This window comes from Trichomycterus rosablanca, chromosome 10 (assembly GCF_030014385.1).
Source record: "Trichomycterus rosablanca isolate fTriRos1 chromosome 10, fTriRos1.hap1, whole genome shotgun sequence".
Taxonomy (NCBI): domain Eukaryota; kingdom Metazoa; phylum Chordata; class Actinopteri; order Siluriformes; family Trichomycteridae; genus Trichomycterus; species Trichomycterus rosablanca.
Genome location: NC_085997.1, coordinates 39601061 through 39625890, shown reverse-complemented (window position 1 = coordinate 39625890; position 24830 = coordinate 39601061). Strand labels below are relative to the sequence as shown.

Here is a 24830-nt window from a genome sequence, read left to right as displayed (position 1 = left end):
CTCTGCGACCTCTCTAAAATAATATGATACACATATGTACATTTTCAGCATTTAGAGGACGCTTTTATCCGAAGCGACTTACAGTACAGCGACAGAATATAGAGCTTTAAGGACCTTGCTTAAGGGCCCAACAGTGGCAACCTGGCAGTGATGGGGCTTGAACCAGCGACCTTTCGATTACTAGTCCAGCACTTTAACCCCTAGGCTACAACTACCTCAAATTTAATACAAATCTGAGCAAATAAATCCTTCATACCTGCCTGTTCGATTTGTCTTGGCATGTGAAGGGTAAATTAAAGACGCCCCTTTGTCGCCCCCTGCTGGTCCAGCTATAAACTCTCGGAGACAGATTTCACATGACAGTAAAACTGACCAATCGTATCGTCCCTCTAAACGAGCGGCGCTTCATTATCGCTGACTTTACGACGAGTTCCGCACACCGTGCCGGCCGCGACGATATCCGTCCTCAGAGCGGCGTTGTGCGTAATGAACTGGGACCCTGAACAGAACTGGTGTTACTGGTTGTGTTTCTTTATATTCCTGATGGAGGAGCCACACCCAGATACATCTGCCCTGGTTTTGAGGAACACCAGCACCAGATATCGAACCTTCGGGGGTCTGACGATGGATTATCGGAAGTAAAATGCCCAGTACGAACGTGATCGTGATCTATCCGACAGATACGTACTCGTGTTGGCGGCGGATCTCCTCGATGTCTGCGTTCTCGTTGTTGCTGTTGGTCTTGCGAGCTTTATCCAGTTCTCTCTCCAGCTCGTTCCGGTGAGCGTTCTTCATAGCTTCGATAGCTAGCGAACACAAACACAAGCACAAGCACACACGCGTACACATTGACATTCCATCCTCTGTCTTTACGTTAAATACCCGGGGTCGTTCTTTATTATCTCCCGCTCACCGGCGATGGTGGCGGCCGTTTCCTCGGCCAGCAGACGCTCCTTCTCCTCCTGCAGGCTCTCCAGTTCCCGCTGGTGCTTCCTCTGCAGCTCGTCTACGACCTTCTGATGGGACTCCTCCATGGCGGCGAAACCTCGCTCACACGTAGCCTGGAGTTAAAAATAACAGGGGGCGCCGTTTACAACGCTGAATTTTTGACACACACAAACGCACACTAGTACTACAGATCAAGGTTCTCAGACGAAGCACAGATAGCACGTAGGAAGGTCACACGGCCCTCACAGATTTACCCATGATGCTCTAATACGTGATCTTGACTTGGTCTAAACCGGTGGAGGGAAAAATGCATCAGAAGGCGACGATGTAGATGTAGATGTTATCAGCCGTAACATTAGAACCACCTCCTTGTTTCTACTAGCTCCACTTACCATATAGAAGCACTTTGTAGCTCTACAATTACTGACTGTAGTCCATCTGTTTCTCTACATGCTTTGTTACCCCCTTTCACCCTGTTCTTCAATGGTCAGGACCCCCACAGGACCCCCACAGAGCAGGTATTATTTAGGTGCTGGATGATTCTCAGCACTGCAGTGACACTGACATGGTGCTGGTGTGTTAGTGTGTGTTGTGCTGGAGTTTTTAAACACCTCACTGTCCCTGCTGGACTGAGAATCGTCCACCGACCAAAAACGTCCAGCCGACAGCGCCCCGTGGGCAGCGTCCTGTGACCACCGATGAAGGTCTAGAAGATGAGCGACTCAAACAGCAGCAATAGATGAGCGATCGTCTCTGACTTTACATCTACAAGGTGGACCGACTAGGTAGGAGTGTCTGATAGAGTGGACAGTGAGTGGACACGGCGTTTAAAAACTCCAGCAGCGCTGCTGTGTCTGATCCACTCATACCAGCACGACACACACTAACACACCACCACCATGTCAGTGTCACTGCAGTGCTGAGAATCATCCAGCACCTAAATAATACCTGCTCTGTGGGGGTCCTGCCCATTGAAGAACAGGGTGAAACAGATGGACTACAGTCAGTAATTGTAGAACTACAAAGTGCTTCTATATGGTAAGTGGAGCTGATAAAATGGACAGACAAACAGTGAACCTGCAGCCCCATGCTAACAGTGAGCGAACAATAAAAACGACGTCCACAGGAGCTACGGCGCAAGTTTCTACAAGACGGGAATCCGAGAGCATGTCAGGTCAAACACGCTTTAGAGGCGTCCAACTCCCACTGTGAACAGAGCAGCTTCCTGCCCAACATCACAGCCACGCCCGCACTCGTTTATTCACTCAGGACTTACAGTGGAAACTTTAATTCCTTTTATTTGATCAGGAATAATATTTACTTAAAACATCAGAGAGGATTATTAGAATCCTCTGTAGTGAGGGAGCTGAACAGGTAGGGAGCAGGGCGGGGCACTGGTGACTGATGTTCCACAATGGATCGGCATTCTGCCTGGGCTGCGATTCTGGGAAACTAGACCCACCACGACCCTAAACAGGAGCGAGCGGTAACGAACTGTAGTCGATCACCGACACTAAACGGGGAGACGAACTCCTTTTCGACAACCAGACCGCCCTGGTCCGAGTGGGGTCTGGTTCCACTGGGAAACGTAGGGGGAGTGGACGCCAACCCTGGACTGGGCACCAGCACATCGCAGAGCTTTATAGACATAACATATAGTCTGTCATGTCTGTGTGGACACCCAGCCGGTCAAGAGCACTTCTGGGATTCCATCCCAGATCTCAAAGTCATCTAACCCAGATTCCTAGAGTTGTATTTCATGCAGAAGTTCGTAGAGTCCGAGTCGAGTCAGGAGTCGATATAATCTACACAAAACATATATTATAAATGTAGCGCAGAAATAAAGAAATAATCTGTAAGTTCAGATAAAAACAACAACAGATTAGCGAGTGTATTTAGCCGTTTTACTTCGTGTCTTTACTTTCCTCCTCATTGTGTAAATGAATGTAATTTCTGTAACAAGAAGGTTCCAGTTAAAAGCTTCAACTGATACGTTTTGTTTTCATTACAGAACAAAAGCGCTCGATAAATCACGGCACAGCGGCCAAAATCCCAAACACAGCAAAAACCATCATAACCGCTGCTTACCTTAGCTTCTGTTCTTCCAGATGCTATTACATTTATAAGCGTGCGTCCCATTAGGAACAGAATCCGTTATTTTGTAAATGTGCTTATAATTAAAAACCTCCAAACTTTTCCCGGTGGTGAAGTAAAACAGGAAGTGGTTAGAAAGCCGATCGAGCGTTTCATTACCACGTCATCTGTGTGACGCAAACCGAATAAATGCAAATAACAGCATTTCTTACTAACAATTACAATCAGAAGCTCTGATTGGTTCAGAAAGCGTCTTTCAACCATCAGCACCGATTCTGTAGGAGCGTTCCATTCACCCCGGTCGTTCCTGTGAAGTGCACTACGTAGGGTATTCCACCATTTTAAGTGAGATTCAGATCCAAAGGTAACGAGAATGTTCAAATGAAGTGAACTTCAGACGGTGTAGGGAGTAGGGAGCGACGCTTCATCACTACACCGGAAGCTGCTGGAACATTTACACATCGTGTGTGTTGTGGGTTCAGACGGCCGGAGCGTTATTATTATTATTATTATTATTATTATTAGAGAGCAGAATATTTATAATAATAATAATTACATATATATATATAATTATCACACGTAACTAATGTTAACACGTGCTGACGCTAGAGACTCTTGTTGTTCACGAGTCCTGAGTCGAGTCCGAGTCATTTGAAACGAGTCCGAGTCGAGTCTGATGTGTCCAGCACTACGTCAAAGGTCATTAGAGAAAGGTTTAGGAAGGGGTTATGAGGAGAATCCAGTCCAAGTCAGAAGAACGCACCTCATGCAGCATCAGTAAAGCTCATGAAGACTCATCAAAACCTACCAGGCAGACGATTATCTCTAAACGTGCTTTCGTTAAACATATAAGATCGTTAGAAGCTCCGTATTGGCTAAACTTGGGTCACTTAATTATCAGAACGGTGGTGACCTCTACCCCAAATTCTACGTGCTATCAAAATGCTCATAACAGCCGAGAACCGAAAGCTACGAGCATGCGCCAACGTTACGACCATGCAAGGCTGGAGATGCTTTCCGAGGGTTAGGAGGAAGGAACGGCGGGGTTAGTGAGTAAAGGAAGCTGGCACGAGGAACACGAGGAACACTTGGACCTTCAGGTTCTCCAGGTCTCGGTCGTATTTCAGACGGAGCGCCGCCGCGTCGTCCTCCCGACCCCGCCGCTTCGTCTCCTCCGTCAGCGCCGCCACCCGCGCCACCAGCTTCCGGATCCGCCGCTTGAGGAGAGCCGGGCTCGGCCGGGCGTCGTCGGGGAGGTCGGCTCCGAGAGGTTCCACGGCTTCGTAGAGCTCGGTCATCTCTCGGTCGAAACGTTCGGCCAGGGCGTCCCGTTCCGTCTCGTGCTTCCGTTTTAGGTTCTCCATGCAGGCGGTCAGGGAGTCGATCTCCTTTACGTTCTCCTCATATCTGAGTCGAAGTGTTTCTTCAGCTTTGGTCACTTCCTCCTCAAAGGTCCTCCTCAACTCGGAAAGCTCCTTCTTGTGTTTAGCGTCCAGGTCTTGGAGCCGAACGGCTTTGTCTTGGGAGTCGATGGGTTCTCCGGCTATCTGGATCTGGGTACCACGCTGGAGACTTGACATTTGATTCTGCGTTTGCTCCAGCTGCGCTTTGAGCTCCGTGTTTTGCCGCATCAGTTGGGAACAAGACGAACAAGCCGCCGTGGTCACGTCAACGTCTGGTTGTATTTGGTTGTCGTTCTTGCGTTGGTGTTCTTGTCGTACGAGCTGATACATGCAGGCTACGTCCAAAATGGCATCGCGAACACACTGGGACCACTGCTCTTCCTGAGACGGGTCGGACGCCAAGGACCGGAGCAGTTCCATGGCAGGTTCGGTCACGGTTGAGGCCACGTTCTCCAGCATGGTTGCTTTGCTTTGGACAGACATGATGAGCTCTTTCATGATGACCGGACTACATTTCTCTCGCACCTCCGCACCTTCTGAGGTTCCAGTGTTTCGTTCTGCAGGAAGCTTCGTCAAAAAACCCAGAATTTGATTCTCCACTCGCATTTGCTCCACAACATCAAGCGTCCGTTTGGCATCTCCTTCTCCGACCTGCTTGTTCTTAAATCCACCTAGTAGTTCGCTCAAAACCTCTTGTTCTAAGAGTACGGTCATGCTACCATCTTCAGGCTCGGTGCTGGATGAACCAGGCTCCTTCAACAAGTCCAACACTTCATTAAGAGCTTCCGATCTTCTCTTGAACCTCTTTAACACTTCCTCAACCCTACGTTCGGCACTTTCCATCGATTCCTGGCGCTCGCAGTCCACTCCTACTACCTCTCTTTCCTTCGACGTCCTCTTGCCCTCTTCAACATCTAAAAGCACTTGGTTCAACGTTCTTTCAGCTTCTTGGTTCTTCCTCTGGAGCTCCGTGTTCTGCGCTTGAAGTTCACTGCAGATCTCTTCCGCACTGTGAAGCTTGGACTCCATGAGCTCTACGTAACTCCTAAGGCGCTCCACCTCCCGAATCGTCTCGTTTCCAGCGTCCTGAAAGCCGAGTCCTTCCAGAGTGGCTTCCTTGAGTTGCAGCTTCTTCTCGGTCTCTTTCAAACTGTTCCCGAGGATCTCCAGCTTGACGAGCGCTTCTTCAAGCTCCTGAGACTTATCGCCGAGCTGGCGTCGGTAAAAATCATTCAAAGCCTCCGTGGCGTCTTGCCCGGTCCGGAGCTCTGCTTTCAGCCTGTCTATCTCTCGATCCGCCTCTCTCAGCTGGTTGACGATCTCTTGACAGCGCTGGTTCAGCGCTTCGTTCTCGCTCGTCAGCAGGTCCACGGGTTCCTCCTGGTGGCAGGCGGGCGTCCGAGGAGCGCCGAGGGTTTCCGTTCTGCGAACCCTGCCCAGCATGTCGTGATCGCGGATGCTGTCGCCGGCCCTCGCCAGGCTCCCGCGCACCGTTTCGTTCTCCGGTTCCTGTCGGCTTTGGAGGCCCTGCGGGAGGTCCGGGGGAAGCGCATGGCCGTGAGAGCGCAGCAGTCCGACGAGATCTTTAACAGACAGCGGGTGGATGGAGTCCAGCAGGTCCTCGAGCTCCTGGATTTTGGCCTCGCTATCCGTCAGCGCCAAGGTGACCGTTTTGGTCGTGAGGATTTCGGAAGCGGGAGGCGTTTGGGGAAGGGAAAGGCCGAGCTGCGCCTGCATGTTGCGCTTTTTCACTTCCTGCAGCTGGAGCAGCTCTTTGGTTTCCTGGTACTTCCTGGCTAAGCTCCGAGCTTGAGAACTAACCAGTTCGGGCTTCTTCGTCTGGGGCTTTGTCTCAACACTCAAAGGTGACTCCAGCTTGGGAAAGGGGACCAGACAGTTGGTTAAAATCGAGCAGAGCTGATAACGAATCATTGCATTTGTAGATCACATCACTACCTTCTCCGTTACTCTGCCCAGCCATTGTTTGGGGTTAAAGCATGAACGGACGTTTAGAGTTTCAGTCGTTAAAATGATGCAGACTAGCGTGCCGGGCGTGGTTAGTAAACGATGTTAGCATGCACTCTCGCCGGTTAGATCTATTACACGGAGTAAGCAGAGCAAAATGAGCAGAGCTAGTAGTTTCATTCGGAAACGGACTGCAAGTTTATGGACTATTTTAACCACCATGCTGTTCCTGCATACAAATGAGAGTAGCTCTATCATCCGGAACTACGCTGACCGTCTGACGCCCGTCTGCTCATTACATACACACAACTTCTAACTGTCCTTGGAGAGGAACATCAGGAGACGGAGGACGTGCTAAGACATAAATGAGGAGGAGGAGTTGCTTGGGTACAAGGGGGAACATGAATGAATGAATGAATGAATGAATGAACATGCACTTCAGATGCCATCATTTGTATAGAAATACTGCAAAACATTTTTTTTTTTTTAATTCTATCAGCTCCACTTACCATATAGAAGCACTTTGTAGCTCTACAATTACTAACTGTAGTCCATCTGTTTCTCTACATGCTTTGTTAGGACCCCCCCACAGGACCCCCACAGAGCAGGATAGTGTGAGTTGTGCTGGTATGAGTGGATCAGACACAGCAGCGCTGCTGGAGTTTTTAAACACCTCACGGTCACTGCTGGACCGAGAATCGTCCACCGACCAAAAACATCCAGCCGACAGCGCCCCGTGGGGGTCTAGAAGATGAGCGACTGGAACAGCAGCAATAGATGAGCGATCGTCTCTGACTTTACATCTACAAGGTGGACCGACTAGGTAGGAGTGTCTAATAGTGGACAGTGAGTGGACACGGTGTTTAAAAACTCCAGCAGCGCTGCTGTGTCTGATCCACTCATACCAGCACAACACACACTAACACACCAGCACCATGTCAGTGTCACTGCAGTGCTGAGAATCATCCACCACCTAAATAATAGCTGCTCTGTGGTGGTCCTGTGAGGGTCCTGACCATTGAAGAACAGCATGAAAGGGGGGTAACAAAGCATGTAGAGAAACAGATGGACTACAGTCAGTAATTGTAGAACTACAAAGTGCTTCTATATGGTAAGTGGAGCTGATAACATGGACAGTGAGTGTAGAAACAAGGAGGTGGTTTTAATGTTATGGCTGATCGGTGTATATAATAATAATAATAATAATAATATAAAATAAACCCTTCATACCCGCCTATTCAATTTGTCTCGGCATGTAAAGGGTTAAAGTAAAGACGCCCCTCTGTCGCCCCCTGCTGTCTCTAGTAAGAATGTCACTCCAGCGATAAACCCTCATAGATCGATTTCAAATGACGGTAAAACTGACCAATCGTATCGTCCCTCTAAATGGGCGGGGCTTCGTTATCACAGCAAGTTGCAGATTAGACGGGACACGGCTCACACATGTTGAGGCGTCCGTTTACTTCCGGCCACGATCTGAAGACGTGTCATGAACGATGTAGCATGCAACGTGACATGAGGCGCTCATCACTACTGGAATGAGGAGAGAAGCTTCGTTTGTTTACATGCAAAAGACGCTGAACATGCAGAGCACGTCTCGACAGCCTCGGCGCTAATGAGAAACACGGATGATTTTTAGTCCCCCAAACACCCCCCCCCTGCCCCGCCCCACCCCCCCCCCCAAAACAATCAGAGACATGCAAAGTCTGTTTAATGGAAGTAATGGCAGACATTCCTCATGACCTCACCCTCCATGAACATGTTATTAAGCCTACTATAACCGATTCAGGTCTTACCGGTGAGATGTACCCGACTCTGATCTGCTGCTCTCGCTCCTGAGCCGATTTCAGCTGCTCCTCCAGCTCCAGCTTGTGCTGGTTCGAATCCCTCAGCTGCTGGTGACACGTTTCTAACTGGGATTTCAGATCTTCTACCTGCAGGAAGCAAACGTGAGGCAGTGAGCTTTCCCTCAACAAGACTCTACTTTCACTCTGATTGTTCGTGAGGAATTAAGCAATTTGACCGAGAAATCCTCATAAGTGCTGGTGAGCAGGTGAAAAGAAGCAGTCGATGCTGCACACGTGTCGGAGGGTTTGCAGCATTCTTAAATGTATTCTTTTTTTTAAATGCAGCATTTTTTAAATGTTATTCTTTTTTTAATGCAGCATTTTAAAAAAAATTAATAATTTTTTTTAATGCAACATTTTTTTATTTATTCTTTTTTTAAAAGCAGCATTGTTAAAATTTTTTCTTTTTTTAAATGCAGCATTTTTTTTAATTAATTCTTTTTTTAATGCAGCATTTTTTACAATTTATTCTTTTTTAATGCAGCATTTTTTACAATTTATTCTTTTTTTAATGCAGCATTTTAAAAAATTAATTCTTTTTTTTATGCAGCATTTTTTACAATTTATTCTTTTTTTAATGCAGCATTTTTAAAAATTTATTCTTTTTTATAAATGCAGCATTTTAAAATTAATTCTTTTTTAAATGCAGCATTTTTTTTTTAAACTTATTCTTTTTTTAAATGCAGCATTTTGAAAATTTATTCTTTTTTAAATGCAGCATTTTTTTTAAACTTATTTTTTTTTAATGCAGCATCTTTAAAATTTATTCTTTTTTAAAAGCAGCATTTTTAACATTTTTTTCTTTTTTTAAATGCAGCATTTTTAAGGGGGGGGTGTGTGTGTGTGTTAGTCACGACCCTCCTCGATCAGGAGTGGAGGTCTGCAGCATTAGAGGGGGAATACCATCAGGGAATCGGATATGACTAAATTGAGGGGAAAATGCATTGTTCTGATTTCATTTTATCTACTTATCGCATTTAAACAAACACAAATTTGAGCAAATAAACCCTTCACACCTGCCTGTTCAATTTGTCTCGGCATGTGAAGGGTTAAAGTAAAGACGCCCCTCTGTCGCCCCCTGCTGTCTCTAGTAAGAATGTCACTCCAGCTATAAACTCTCATAGATCGATTTCAAATGACGCTAAAACTGACCAATCGTATTGTCCCTCTATATGGGCGGGGCTTCGTTATCACTGACTTTATGACGAGTTCCGCCCACCGTGCCGGCTGTGATAATATCCGTCCATAAGAGGTGTGGGCGTGAGCGTGGTGCGTTTTGAACTGGGACCCTGAATAGAACTGGTTAAGTGTTACTGGTTTACCAAGACTAAACTGGATTGGGGTTTAGAACTTACGACCTACCCCCTTTTTATAGCTCTCCAGAAGCTTCTCGAGCTCGGCGGTCTCTCCGCCCCTCAGCGCTGTGGACAGCGGAACCCTCCTCTCGTCTCTGATGGGCGTTTTCTCCACCTCCTGCCAGCGCTGCTCGATCTCCTCCTCCACCTTCTGCTGGCGCTCGGGCGAGGGCGGGCACACGCTGCCCAGAGGGCACGCGCTTCCACTCTCCACGTCCATCCCGCCGGTGTCGGCGACCGCGGGCTCCAGGGACAGGACGCCCGTCACCGACTCGTACCTCCGCCGCCTCTCCTCTCTCCTCTTGGTGCGGTCGCCGTCGGCCAGCTGGGCGTGGAGGGCGTCGGCCTCCTGGGCCCGCTGCTGTGCCAGGGCCTGAGCGATCGGCCGGAACTCGGCCCAGTCGAAGGTTTTGGAGCGCCCCTCGCGCCGGCGCTCTCGGGCGCGGCTCTTCCTCGGCTCACGCTCCACGGACGAGGCCTCGGAGGACGGGGAGTCCTGGGTGACGTCGGGGCGGACCAGGGCCTCGAAGGGCCCGAAGGAGCCGTGCTCATCCGTCAGGCTGTCCGATAATACAAGAGTACAGACTTTAGTTACAGAACACAACATATTTTCATTTTATTCTTTTTTTAATGCAGCATTTAAAAATGTGTTTTTTGTTTTGTTTTTTTAATGTAGTGTTTAAATTTATTTCTTTTTTTGAAATGCAGCATTTTTAAAATGTATTTTTTTTAATGCAGCATTTTTTAAATGAATTCTTTTTGAAAATGCAGCTTTTTAAAAAAATTATTCTTTTTTAAATGCAGCATTTAAAAAAATATTCTTTTTAAATGCATTATTTTAATGTATTCTTTTTTTAATGCAGCATTTAACATTTTTTTTTTTAATGCAGCATTTTTTACATTTATTCTTTTTTTTTTTTTTTTAAATGCAGCAATTTTTAAAACGTATTCTTTTTTTTTTTTTTTAAATGCAGCATTTTTTTTAAATTTATTCTTTTTAAATGCAGCATTTTTACATGTATTTTTTTATAAATGCAGCATTTTAAAAATTTATTCTTTTTTAAATGCAGCATTTTCAAATTTATTTTTTATAAATGCAGTATTTAAGATTAATTCTTTTTTTAATGCAACATTTTTTAAATTAATTTTTTTTAAACGCATCATTTTTAAAATTTATTCTTTTTTTATAAATGCAGCATTTTTAAAATGTATTCTTTTTTAAATGCAGCATTTTTAAAATTTATTCTTTTTTAAATGCAGCATTTTTAAAATGTATTTTTTTATAAATGCAGTATTTAAGATTAATTCTTTTTTTTTAATGCAACATTTTTTAAATTAATTTTTTTTAAGCCTTTTAAAGTGCCGTGATGTTGTTTAACTGAACCATGCTGAGTTCCTGGTATTGTATTTGTGTTCTCAGCTTTTGTTTTCTTTGTAAATGTTGCTGTGACGGCTTGTGTAAAGTGTAAATTTAAACCTGTGACCCAGTAACACCGTGTGTAGAAATTAAAATGAAAAGTAAAGTAATTCTCCTTGTCTCAGTAGTGCACATCTGATGGTTTGGGTACACACGGGTCCAGTTGGCAGCCTGAGAGTGGAGGAGAGACCTAAACGCCTGCATCAGAGGGTCCCGAACGTTCGGCACTAGCGAGGACATCATGCTACCCGTAACTCACGTGTTGTACCTGTACTGGCTGTGATGTACATGAGTATCGTGGGTACGGGTTACGAGTTCCGGTTACCTGCTAAACAAACACCCTCAATTCTAAATGAAAAGTGGAACACGGGTAGTAAAAGCAGCACGATGGAGAAGGATCCTGACCTGGCCACGTCGGGGGCCGTGGAGGGCCGAACGTTCTTCATGACGGCTTGGATCCAGTTGCGGCGTATTCCCGCGGTCATGGCAGACAGAGTGTGCACCCCCTCCTGGGTCTAAAAAAAACCCAAACCAGACAGACAATAAAAGGTTTATGAGACGTACGTTGAAAAATAAGATCGTCCAAGTGAATTTCCCACTCAAACCAGTTCAAACATCAAAGCAACATCGTGGACTTTTCTCAAACCCGTCCAGCATTTACGAGGCCACTTGAGGTCAAATCGGCATCTACGTGCCCCCGTCGTCATTTTTAAATGCTCGTTATTAATATAAACAAGACTGGTATATCTCTTTTCCACCAACAAAGTGCTGGTTCTGGTGTGGAACCGGTGCCGGTTCCTCTGAACCAGCAAACGTTTCCACTGATTTTAGAGCCGGATGATTCCGTGTGTGGATGTGGGCGTTCGGTCATCTGTAGAACAGCATGGATTAGTAGACTCTCTCAATCTAGTCATATCCAATTCCCCCAGGGAATGCAGACCCCCAATCCTGATCGAGGAGAGTCGTGACTAACACACGCCCCCTCTGACAGGTGTGCAGTACCGCCGCTTCTTTGCACCTGGAGATCCGTATCGTGCACGGAGAGTCGCGCACCGATCTCCGTTATCCCCCGTCTCTGTGCTGTGCAGCGCCATCGATCAGCCAGCAGAGGGCGTCACTGCAGCAAATACTTTTATCTAAAGTGACTTACAGGACTGTGACTGCATACCGCCTAAGCAACTGAGAGTTAGGGGCCTTGCCCAAGGGCCCATCAAGGGCAACCTGACAGTGGTGGGGCTTGAACCAGCGACCTTTCGATTACTAGTCCAGTAACTCAACTGCCGAGCACTGATGATTCATGACTGCTGGATTTTTGCATGATTTTAAAATGTTACTATGGTGATGCTTGGACCCTGCCACCCCCCATGACCCCCGCCCATCGACCACTTGTGTCACAGGCTCACTGGTACCAGTCTAGCAAAATTAGGAGCCAGAATGGGACAAATTTTTCTGTCCCAGAACCTGCGATTGTGCAGTGGAAAAGAGCAGAACCGTTCTGTATTTTGGCACCAGTGCCGGAGAGCGCTTACATGAATCTGGAAGCCGTAGTTGCGCTGAGCCTGGTACTCGGTGACGTTATGGCAGGTACTGAGGTCGATCTCGCCGTCCAGATCGGACGCCTGCGAAGGAAGAGCGCACAGAACGTCGATCGTGAAGCGAAAGCACGTCAAACGTACACTTACGACAAGCTCGGGTGTGACGCCTACCTCCTCAGCGATGGAGTCCTTGTAATATCGCAGGCTGTGGTCCGTCAGCACAAACCAGTACTTCTTCCACTGTGAGGAGATGGAAATAAGAAAATCAGAGCGCTGACGCTTACACGGGCGCGGTGAGGACCCGATTCTGGAGCACATATACACTTTTCTGGATATTACACAGCATTAAAAGCCCATATATAGAGCGTGACCTTTAAACTTCCACCAATCAGAGCTTCTCCGAGCGCTTTCAAAGCTCCGACCTGCCCTTTAAGTGACGGAACAAACAGACGACTTTGATGAGTTCAGAACAGAGTGGACGGAGGTTCATGAAAGTAAAGCATTACCTTCAAATCTAAAGTACGTCTAATAAGCGAGCGGACAGGGGAACAACGCTTATAACCAGTACAGAGCGCTTATAACCAGTACAGAGCACTTACAACCAGTACAGAGACACTTATAACCAGTACATAGCACTTATAACCAGTACATAGCACTTATAACCAGTACAGAGACACTTACAACCAGTAGAGCGCTTATAACCAGTACAGAGACACTTATAACCAGTACAGAGACACTTACAACCAGTACATAGCACTTATAACCAGTACAGAGCGCTTATAACCAGTAGAGCGCTTATAACCAGTACAGAGCACTTACAACCAGTACAGAGACACTTATAACCAGTACATAGCACTTATAACCAGTACAGAGACACTTACAACCAGTAGAGCGCTTATAACCAGTACAGAGACACTTATAACCAGTACAGAGACACTTACAACCAGTACATAGCACTTATAACCAGTACAGAGACACTTACAACCAGTACATAGCACTTATAACCAGTACAGAGCGCTTATAACCAGTAGAGCGCTTACAACCAGTACAGAGACACTTATAACCAGTACATAGCACTTATAACCAGTACAGAGCGCTTATAACCAGTACAGAGCTCTTACAACCAGTACAGAGCGCTTACAACCAGTACAGAGCGCTTACAACCAGTACAGAGCGCTTACAACCAGTACAGGGCACTTATAACCAGTACAGGGCACTTATAACCAGTACAGGGCACTTATAACCAGTACAGGGCACTTATAACCAGTACAGGGCACTTATAACCAGTACAGAGCGCTTACAACCAGTACAGAGACACTTATAACCAGTACAGAGACACTTACAACCAGTACAGGGCACTTATAACCAGTACAGAGCACTTATAACCAGTACAGAGCGCTTACAACCAGTACAGAGCGCTTACAACCAGTACAGAGCGCTTACAACCAGTACAGAGACACTTATAACCAGTACAGAGACACTTATAACCAGTACATAGCACTTATAACCAGTACAGGGCACTTATAACCAGTACAGAGCGCTTACAACCAGTACAGAGCGCTTACAACCAGTACAGAGCGCTTATAACCAGTACAGAGACACTTATAACCAGTACAGAGACACTTATAACCAGTACATAGCACTTATAACCAGTACATAGCACTTATAACCAGTACAGAGACACTTATAACCAGTACATAGCACTTATAACCAGTACATAGCACTTATAACCAGTACAGAGACACTTATAACCAGTACAGAGACACTTATAACCAGTACATAGCACTTATAACCAGTACAGAGACACTTATAACCAGTACAGAGACACTTATAACCAGTACAGAGACACTTATAACCAGTACAGAGCGCTAAACTTCTCTTCATTATTACTGCTCATAAGCTCCTCCACTAATCACATTCCTCACTCGCTGTTTTACTACAGTAAGTCACGCTACACGTCGTTCGTACGGCCCGAGTCGCTTTTACCGCATCATATCAAACAGTTCGTCTCATTGGAGGAGCTTTCAAAAGGTCAGCGAACAGCAAACTGGATGTGTGTGTCTATAGGGGGAGGGACGATGGCTGAAAGAGGGTTCCTGTAGACGTACTCATGGGAATAAAAGACTAACTAGAGCACTAAGCTGATCCCACTTGATCGTTCCCTGATGAATGTAGAGCTGAGAGTAAACCAGACCAGACGTAAACACACTCACAGAGGGCAGGAACCCTACACACATACGCTGGGACTATGGACGCCCTCTAGTGGGCACGATCGGCAGCGCACTAGAGTCCCGTGTAGAATTTAAACGGGATCAAAAAGTGGGCGGGGTATTTGAGGCTGTGTAAGGACCCTGGTTAGTACCCCGAGGCGCCTGCACAGAAGTGGAGGAACGTGGAGATCAGCGCGTGACTCTCCCTGAGCGAGACCGACCTCAAGCGCCATTCCACCGAAGTGCGGGCGAATAAGAAGGGGTCGGTGGAGCGCGTCAGGAGAACGTACCCTGCTCGTACACCATCGGGGTCTCCAGCAGGGGAAGAGGAACTGGCTACGACTAAATTGGGAAGCATTTACTGGGTATGCTGCAAGCAATTGATTAAGGACAGTTAAGGACTTACTGACTTCAGAACTGACCTCAGTGCTGCCCTCTAGTGGCGGATGTGTTCATTCACTCTGAAACTCACCTACGTTCATGGAATTTGAACCGGAGGGGGGAGGGGGGTGGTTGGGGGGGTGCCTACCTGTCCTTGCTCGTCGAGTTTCACCATCCAACCCTTCTTGAAATTCAGCAGGTCTGGCTGCGAGCAGAAAGAAAGAGGACAGGAGTTAGGATCCGAGTCCGATCACGGTATCACTGAGAAGCACGACCTCGCCGATTTCTCCTTTCTAACGGCGATGCGCTGGTGCTCTGGGGTCGTAAGGACAAATCGATGGCCGTGGGTCTCCGCGCGGCACCATCGATCAGCCAGCCGCAGTTACGCCCTCTGCTGGCCGATCGGTGGCGCTGCGCGTCCTTCTTTACGAATTCACACCCACTACGTCCACCTGTCGGAAACCGAGGGCTTACCGTCATGACCGACTCGGTGGTCCTGCGGTCCAGTGACTTGGCTCTCCTCAGAGGAGGGAGAGTGGAGGGATGGAAGTCCAGATCCTGCGCCGAATCCGGCTTCTGCTCCTGCACCAGGACAAAAAGAACGACGTTTAGGTGCCGCCTCGCTGTCTTACTGCCGACACGGGCGGCTGCCTCAGTAGAGAGGGTTCTAATAAGTCAATGACCGATGACGCAGGTTATTCGAACGCGCTACTTAGACAGCGATTCCACGTCAATTAGACAGCTAACATGTCAATATAGCGTCTCCCTTCGTGTACCGATAACGGTTTCATTTCCTGACGAGCCCGAACTTGCAAATAAAAACACTCGGTACAAGTTTACACAAGTTAAAAATCATAATATTTTATTTACGTTTGAGAATAACTGGGATTGCCTCGATCACCAAGGCAGCGTCGGATTCTCACTCGTCCTCGAGTCAAAATAACACTGAAATATTAAGACGCCTCAGTAGTGAGCTTAGTAACTAAGGCATCTGGGATTTGGAACGGGTGTACAGCTGCTCTTTTGTTTGTATAGTTTTATTTTAATAATGTTACTACTTGAAGAGGTTTTGATTGTGAAATAAAATATTAAATGACCCATTTTGTCAATCCTGTTAATAATTCCCTCATGTGATGTTGAAGCTTTCTTAGTTTAATGCTCAGTTTCAACCCAGTACAAAGATGTAGCTGGTCATGATCTCTTGTAGGCACCACCATTTTTCACGTGAGCCCCGTATTTAGAGTAAGATACATGCATTATTAATATTATTATTAGAGATGCATGAGTAACGATACTAGTATCGGGTATTATCCCGATACCGCGCTCATTAACTCGTACTCGTACTCGCAAACGAGGCTCCGATACTAAACATCCGATACCGTGTGCCTGGTGCACGTCGCTGCGTTAACGCCGGGGTTTTCAACCTGTGGGGCGCGAGTGCCTGACCGGGGGGGGCGTGACATTACGAGATTTTTTTACTTCTAAAACTAAAGCGATTCATTTTTCGCCCACGGGAGACAGATTGAATTATTCTCACTGGCCGCGACGCTCACACGCACGTTTAATGTTATTTAGTTCCGTTTGAAAGAAAAACAAACCTTAAAATAGAGCTAACAGTGAAGATAACCGGTTACAAAAGCAGCGACCGCTGTTACAGGACGTGTTTGTGTTCAATACTCTGTTCACAGTGTCGATACAAGTGATTCAGGAGTCGACTCATTTTAAGCTTCTTTTCTCAGTCATCTCTCCGTGTTTACTGTTATAATAAATGATGCGATTGTAAATAAACACCGACTACTACAGAACATTCTGTGCGACTCGCTTACATTATAAAGCTCAGGCTTAATTATACTGGTTATTACCACAGAGCGGGAGTCGACTCGGAGTCGTTTACGATTTACCGAGGTGAACCACGAATGTACGTGCTGATAGAATCGGCTCAGATGGGATCGGACCGTATCATCCTTTTTAAAGTAAATATCTCAATCAGCAGAATCGCATCGCGTGTACGATGCGCACAGCGTTAATGACGTGCGTTTATTAATGAACGTTAACGTTAGCTTGTCGGAAGCTTTCTCAATCATGTCTGTTCCACTGCACTATTTTACACTAAAAACTACACTATCCCATAATGATCCAGATTGCATCATTCTAAATAGGTATCGGTATCGGCGATACTCGGTTGGGAAAAAATGGTATCGATGCATCCCTAATTATTAATCATGTGGTGAAAATTCCTGCATTTTTTTAATATCGCAATATATATATCGCAGGAAAAAAGAAATCGCAACGTGAGTTTTTCCCAATATCGTGCAGCCCTAGTCAGTAGTGAGGATATTACGGCGTCTAGGATCTCGAACAGCCTCATTCTCGGGAATGCAGCACAGGACGACGTAAAATGCGTTATGTAGAGAGAGAGCGAACTTCTCCAACACACCCGACGATTGATAACCAGTTTGGGGGGGCGGTTTGCTGGGTTTAATGCCAGCTTACACCAATACCAATGCTACCCCTCATTCCATAGACCCATTAACCATCATATCTTATTCCCTGATGGTATTCCCCCTTCAGTGATGCAGACCTCAGGGTCGTGCCTAACACACACGCCCTAAGCGACCGCTTCTTTTCACCTGGAGATCCGTATCGTGCACGGAGAGTCACGCACCGACCTCTGTTACCCCCCGTAGCGCCACCGATCAGCCAGCAGAGGGCGTGACTGCAGCACTCCCACCCTCCCTCAGACCAGCTGATCCCATGGTTGCTCGTATAGGTGCTCGTAGGCTACGTAAGCACCTGTCTCTGGAAGCGTCTGACTTCACTGCGACCCTGTCTGGCCTGGCCGCGCCCCGTCTCCTCCACCTCCATCCTCTCGGCGTTCTCCAGCTCCAGCGCCTCCAGCTTCTCGATCACGTTGGAGCGGCCGCTGAGGACGAAAGGAATCATTGAAACGCTCCGCCGGTGCCAGAAGTGATTGTGGTACGCCACCAGGTGGCAGAATCCCTCCTTTAATTTAGTCGTATCCGATTCCCTAATAGTATTTCCTCCTAATGCTGCAGACCTCCACTCCTGAACGAAGAGAGTCGTGACTAACACACGCCCCCTCCGACACGTGTGCAGCACCGACCACTTCTTTTAACCTGCACCAGGCGGGTTCATACAGAGATCCGTATCGTGCACGGAGAGTCACGCACTGATCTCCGTTACCCCCCCGTCTCTGTGCTGTGCAGCACCATCGATCTGCCAGCGGAGGCTCCCTTCGGCCCGCCCACCCCCAGGCACAGCCAATCACATCACAAAAACAGTAGGGGGCGCTCGGGTGGCGCGGCCGCCTAACGTGTTCTGAAAGCAGAAACGTTGACCTGGCTGGGTCTCTAAACACACACGAACACGTAATGACGTGTGTCTGAGGGAGGGAAGGTCGAGGGGGGGTGACGTGGAGCTTAGCGTGTCTCTCCGTACACGATACGGCTCTCTGTGGGAAGCCAACACCGACAGGTGATGAGAGGCGGCTGCGGATCAGGGTCGTGAGGCGATCCGACTCTCCTCGATCAGATTTGTGCTGTGTAAGCTTTGTAGTCACAGTGGGGAGCTGGATATGACCAAATAAAAAGAGATAAAGTGGGATTTAGGTAGGGTCTGTAATGAACAGCGTGTTCAGGTTCACGTTCGCTCTGCAGCAGCAGCTCTGTGAGCGATTTAAACCGGCTCGAGCACGACGTGGTTCTCATTACCACTTGGACGAGGATCAAACCCAGGTTGGAGAGGTCGTTAATGCGCGAGTCTAAAAATAGGCGCGCGGCCTCTGCCAGAAACCCCAGAACTCTCTCGGTCGCGCTCCTCGGCGCTCCGTGAGCGGGAGGCATCCTGAACGAGAGGTTCTGGGACCCTCCGGCCTCACACCAGGAGCGAGGAATCCGGCCGCTTTTGGATTTTGACCTTATTTGGGGAGAGCGCGGCGCCCACGTACGCCCTTAAAAGGAAGCGAGCGGGGCCGGCCGGGCGGCGAGGTATTTCGGGTCACGTGACCGGGCCGCGGTTCCCACAGAGCCCGAATTAGCCTGGATCCGAGCGGAAGCCGCGCGCGCGTCTCTCACGGACGGGTTCGGGACGTTTGGGTTCTCGCTGCCTCTGCGCTGTGGTGTACACTTACCCCCCACGTTTACATTTTGGGGTTGGGGGGGGGGGGGGGGGGGCTGACTATGGGGGCATTCTGAACACCCCATGTCATTTATATTTACATTTACATCTGCAGCATAAAGAGGACTGATCGCAATTCAAGCAATTGAGAATCAAGGGCCTTGCTCAGGGGCCCAACGGTGACAATTTAGCAATGGTGGGGCTTGAACCGGCAACCTTATGATTACTAGTCCATATACACGACATACACGGCATTTAGCAGACGCTTTTATCCACTTACAGTAAAGTGACAGTATACAGTCTAAGCAACTGAGGGTTAAGGGCCTTGCTCAGGGGCCCAACGGTGGCAACTTAACAAAGGTGGGGCTTGAACTGGCAACCTTATGTATGATTACATTTACATTTTAGGCATTTAGCCTAAATCCAGAGCGATCTACAGTAGCTTGTCTAAGCGATTGAGAATTAAGGGCCTTGCTCAGGGGCCCAACTTTGACAATCTAGCAATAATGGGGCTTGAACCAGCAACCTTACGATTACTAGTCCATATATAGACATACACTGCATCTAGCAGACGCTTTTATCCAAAGCGACTTACAGTACTGTGATAGCATATACTGTCTAAGCAACTGAGGGTTAAGGGCCTCGCTCAGGGGCCCAACGGTTACAATTTAGCAATGGTGGGGCTACCGAATACTACCGAACTCATCTGTCAACCCTTGCTTAGACAAGCTACTGTAGATCGCTCTGGATCAAAGCGTCTGCTAAATGCCATATATGTCTATATGTGGAGTAGTAATCATAAGGTTGCTGGTTCAAGCCCCAACACTGCCAGGTTGTCACCGTTGGGCCCCTGAGCAAGGCCCTTAACCCTCAGTTGCTTAGACTGTATACTGTCACACTACTGCTAAATGCCGTGTATGTCTATATATGGACTAGTAATCATAAGGTTGCTGGTTCAAGCCCCACCATCGTTAAGTTGGCACTGTTGGGCCCTTGAGCAAGGCCCCTAACCCTAAATTGCTTGAATTGCATTCAGTCCACTGAATACCCTAAATGTAAATATAAAGGGGTAAACAATGTTACTATGGTGACGCTATGAGTCCCCCCCCCCCACCCATCAGCAGTTTGGGTACTGTGTGTGTATCATGATGTATAGGTGTGCAGGTGCTGAAGGTTCTCCCGCCTCACCTCCTCTCAGGGCTGAACACCGCCTCTCTGTGCTTCTCGGGTCTGCAGCGGGCGCGGGGCAGGGCGTGGCTGTCCGCGCTGGCGTCCGAGTCCAGCGAGCTGACCGAGCCGCTGATGTGCGAGCCGTTGGACAGCAGACTGCTGCCCGAGGGGAAGGGTTCGCTGTGCGCGGGCGACGGGCAGCGCGGCACTCCCCCCGACACGCCCGCCGCCGTGGGAGACACCAGGTCCCGGGGCGACTGAGGGACGCCGGGCGGGAAGGAGAAGCCGGCGCGGTCCAACTCGTCCCCGTTCACCGAACCCTGATCGGAACCGAGGCCCACCGAGGCTTCATCCGCTACTGAAAAGAACACAGCAGAACAGAATGAACAAAAAGAACAGAACAGAATCAACAGAACAGAATGAAATAATAGAACAAACAAAATGAAAAGAAAGAAAAGAACAAAAAGAATAAATAGAAGGAAAGAACAAAAAAGAAAAAAGGAAGGAAAAAGAAAAACAATTAAAGAGAATAGAAATAAAGAAAGAACAACAGAATAAACAAAAAGAACAGAACAGAATAAAGAGAAGAGAACAGAAAGAACAAAAAGAATAAATAGAACAGAACAGAATCAACAGAACAGAAAAAGAACAAAAAGAATGAAGACAGAACAGAAATCAACAGAACAGAAAAGAACAAAAAGAATGAACAGAAAGAAAGAAAAAAGGAAGGAATGAAAAAAGAAACAACAAAGAAGAAAAAGAAAGAGAACAAAAAAGAAAAACAATCAATAGAAAGAAAGAAAGAAAGAAAAGGAACAAATAAGAAAATAATAGAAAGAATGAATAGACAGAATAAACAGAACAAAAAATGAATAGAACAGAAAAAAAAGGAAGGAATGAAAAAAGAAACAAAGAAAAAAGAACAAAAGAAAGAGAACAAAAAAGAAAAACAATAAAAGAGAAAGAAAAAAAAGAAAAGGAACAAATAAGAAAAGAACAGAAAGAACAAAAAAAATGAATAGAAAGAAAAAAGAAAGAAAAAAGAAAGAAAAACAAAGAAAAAAGAAAAAGGAAATGTTTACACGGCTCTACTGGACTTATGGAATCATTTCTGCTCTTCTTTTTCTGTGACTGAATTGTTAAAAACACGTATTTTTAACTAAAAGAACTTTGATATAATTTTTTGGGTTTTCAGGATGAATTAAACTCTGCTGGCTCACACATGCAGGAATGTTCAATAAGCAGTTTTCATGTCACTGTCCCCAGTCTCTCCGTACCTGCAGAGGGCAGCAGCGAGCCCAGCGGTGACACGTCCGCTGAAGACCACGCCGGCGACACCTCCACCTCCCTGCTCTGCAGCTCCTCCTGCCAGATGATGGAGCTGGAGTCCGGAACCTTCTCAGCCTCGGGGATGCTCGAGCCAGTCATGGCTACCTTAGCTGGTCCAGGTTCCTGAAATAAAAAGAACCCTTAGTGTTCTGGAGAAGAACGTGGAGGGCGTGGTGTGTGGGGCTGGATCACACACCCACCTGAGACGTGGTCGGTTCCACTTTGCGCTTCTTCTTCTGATTCTGCTTGTTGGTCCTGGGATAAACGATCAGCTGCTCGGTCCACCTGGTTAAAGATACGAGAGATACATGATCATCAACAGAGGAGATCAGAGGGAACAGAAAGAAAGAAAAGAAAGAAAAAGAAAGAAAAAGAAAGGAAGAATGAAAGTCAGACAGAAAGAGCAACAGAAGAAAGAACAAAAGAACGACAGAGACAAAAAGACAGAAAGAAAATAAGAAAGAGACAGAAAGACCAAAAGAACAACACAGACAGAAAGACTGACAGACAAAAAAAAAGACAGACAAACAGAATTCAGACAGAAAAACAAAAGACAGACAGATCGACAAAGAAAGGGGGGGTAAGAAGACAGAAAGGACAGCAGACGGACAGAAAGAAAGACAGACAGAAAGAAAGACAGCCCGGAAAAAAGAGAGACACAGACAGACAAAGAAAAGGGGGGAAGAAAGAAGACAAAAAAGGGACAGCAGACAGACAAAAAAGAAAGGCAGAATAAAAGAAGGAAGTAAATAATGACAGACAGACAGAAAGGACAGAAGGAAAGACAAAAACAGACAGAGACAGACAGAAAAAAGAAAGTAAGACAGAAATAGAAAAAAGAAAGAAATGAAGAAAGCATAAAAGAACAACAGACAGAAAGAAAGAAAATAAGACAGACAGAAAGAAAATAAGACAGACAGAAAGGTCAGAAAGACAGGAGTTCGGTGAATGGTGGAGTGTTTGGGGTGATTTTGGAGGGGGGGTATGTAGGGGGGTTAGTGAGTACCACTCACCCGTTGATGATCTCCTTGCTGTCCCCCCGGATGTAGTACTCCTGCTCGGGGGTGATGATACACAGCGCGTTCTTCTGGCCGGTTTTGGGTTCTGCGTCGATCACGTCGGTACACAGGTTCATGTTGACGGTTCCCTGAGGGAGGGTGCTGGGCTGCGGGGAGAGACGGGGGGGGGGCAGTGAGCTCACGGTACGAGCCGAGGTCTTTACATAACGGGTGTAAACAACGACAACCATAAACAATAAGGTTCATTCATTAACATTTCATCATTTATATTTGTGGAATTTAGTGGACGTTTTTATCCAAAGCAACTCACAATTATGCAATTGAGGATTAAGGGCCTTGCTCAGGGGCCCAAAAGTGTCTTTTTGGAAATGGTGGGGCTTGAACTGGCAACCTTCTGATTACTAGTCCAGTTCAGGAGCAGCATTATCACATTATTTACTAAAAATCAATCATCTTGACATTTCAAAGCACTCAGCTGAGCTACCAGCCAGCCGGGCGCCTATACAGCCAACAGTCAGTTGGTCCGAGGGTGGGAGCGTCAGAGGTGATTCCTCATAAGTGCTGCAGTTACTCCCTCTGCTGGCTGATCGATGGTGCTGCACAAAGACGGGGGAAATAATGAAGATCTGTGCGTGACTCTCCGTGCGCTATACGGATCTCCATATGAACCCACCCAGTTCGAATCAATTCAGGCCAGTGCTAGATCAGTGTCTAGAAAGGTGGACTAGTGATCAGACCTTAAGTTGGGCCCCTGAGCAAGGCCCTCAGAGTACTACTCGGTTATAATTCTCAGTCGCTCTGGATCAGAGAGTAAACGTAAACACAGCTGATCTCAGGTTCACGCCCGGTCTCTTATCAGACGCTGGGCGGCCCCGTGGCCCCGCGACGTGAACCAGGTGCTGTCGGTTCTCGGCTCCTTTTATGGCCTGTCTTGAGCAGATCTGGTGTTATTAAAGGCCGCCGGTGAGCCTCACAGTCGGCGCCAAATATGGCAATTAGAGAGTCGCAGTTACACACGCGGTGCAGCTCGCGTCTCACTTCAGACGCTTTTGGGTTTTGCGTGGAGGCTGCGCTGGGTAATGAGACACCGGCGGTGGCCAGAACATGTGGCGGAATGATGAGCGCCTGAGTCCCGGGGGTTCGGATGCCCGGCTGAGTTCACAAACACAGGAGGTGAACGGCGGAGAGCGAACACCAGCACATTCTCAGTGAGGAGTGTGTCAGGAAGGGTCTCCTTCGGTAGTACACCGTGCCACACCACAGCACACAACAAGGTGCTGTAATGACTATTTGATCCGACTGGCTTCTCCCTAATTTATCATAGTCAATCTGTCTCCCCCTGCTGGTGGATCCGTGGTTGTAGGTGAGGAGGGTATATTGGTGCTCACGCCTCCTCCGACCCGCGTGCAGCCCACATCCTTATAGTCCGGTCATCCCACCCTAGCAGAACCGTGTCTGCTGCAGGCACTGCCGATCATGCCCACTAGATGGCGCCCAGACACCCAGTGGCAACGCCGAGTTTCGAACCGAGGAGTTCAGGATCTCGGCGCTGGTGTGCTAGCGGAATATCCTTAATTCCGAGTGACAATCTGACTGAATAACGAGGGGCGATCCCACCCTGCCGTCCTCAATTTTATTTACTACAGTCTTCGGCAAAAAAGCAAACAAGCTCTTCCACCTCACATGATCTGTATGACATCTGGATGTTCTTATTCAGAAATATTCTGTGATGCTTGCGTATCAGGACCTGCGGATTTCGAGGGAAGGGGGGTGGGACGGACATAAAGCATTTCGGGAGCCAAGAAGAAACACCTGTGGCGACACCCACCGCTACCGAGACACAGGTTCCAGTTCTATTTCATGACCCAGGCATGCACCCCTGTGATTGGCTACGTCTGAGAAGCAGGGGCGGACCGATGGTTGGAGCCCTGCAATGTATTAGCGCCTTGTTCAGGTTTCAATCGATTATAATCATTAATTACATCCATGTAGGATCAAATCAGCTGCATGAAAGGTTACG

The 24830-nt window shown here is 47.3% G+C and overlaps 1 protein-coding gene across 2 annotated transcripts in view; it reads right to left on the bottom strand.

Annotated features, from left to right (window-relative positions):
- Window positions 1-24830, bottom strand: part of mprip (myosin phosphatase Rho interacting protein) — a 59869-nt gene that overhangs the window by 18601 nt on the left and 16438 nt on the right. The window contains exons 4-18 of one of the 2 annotated variants that reach the window (XM_063003330.1): window positions 22805-22956; window positions 21992-22076; window positions 21740-21914; window positions 20481-20820; window positions 17949-18078; window positions 15630-15737; window positions 15304-15360; window positions 12736-12804; window positions 12559-12648; window positions 11435-11544; window positions 9620-10172; window positions 8207-8344; window positions 4137-6320; window positions 914-1061; window positions 689-806 (exon numbers count right to left, since the gene is read on the bottom strand). In XM_063003330.1, coding sequence (XP_062859400.1) covers window positions 689-806; window positions 914-1061; window positions 4137-6320; window positions 8207-8344; window positions 9620-10172; window positions 11435-11544; window positions 12559-12648; window positions 12736-12804; window positions 15304-15360; window positions 15630-15737; window positions 17949-18078; window positions 20481-20820; window positions 21740-21914; window positions 21992-22076; window positions 22805-22956 — 4457 coding nt within the window. The remainder of the gene's footprint in view (window positions 1-688; window positions 807-913; window positions 1062-4136; window positions 6321-8206; window positions 8345-9619; window positions 10173-11434; window positions 11545-12558; window positions 12649-12735; window positions 12805-15303; window positions 15361-15629; window positions 15738-17948; window positions 18079-20480; window positions 20821-21739; window positions 21915-21991; window positions 22077-22804; window positions 22957-24830) is intronic. The other variant, XM_063003331.1, reaches the window with a different exon arrangement.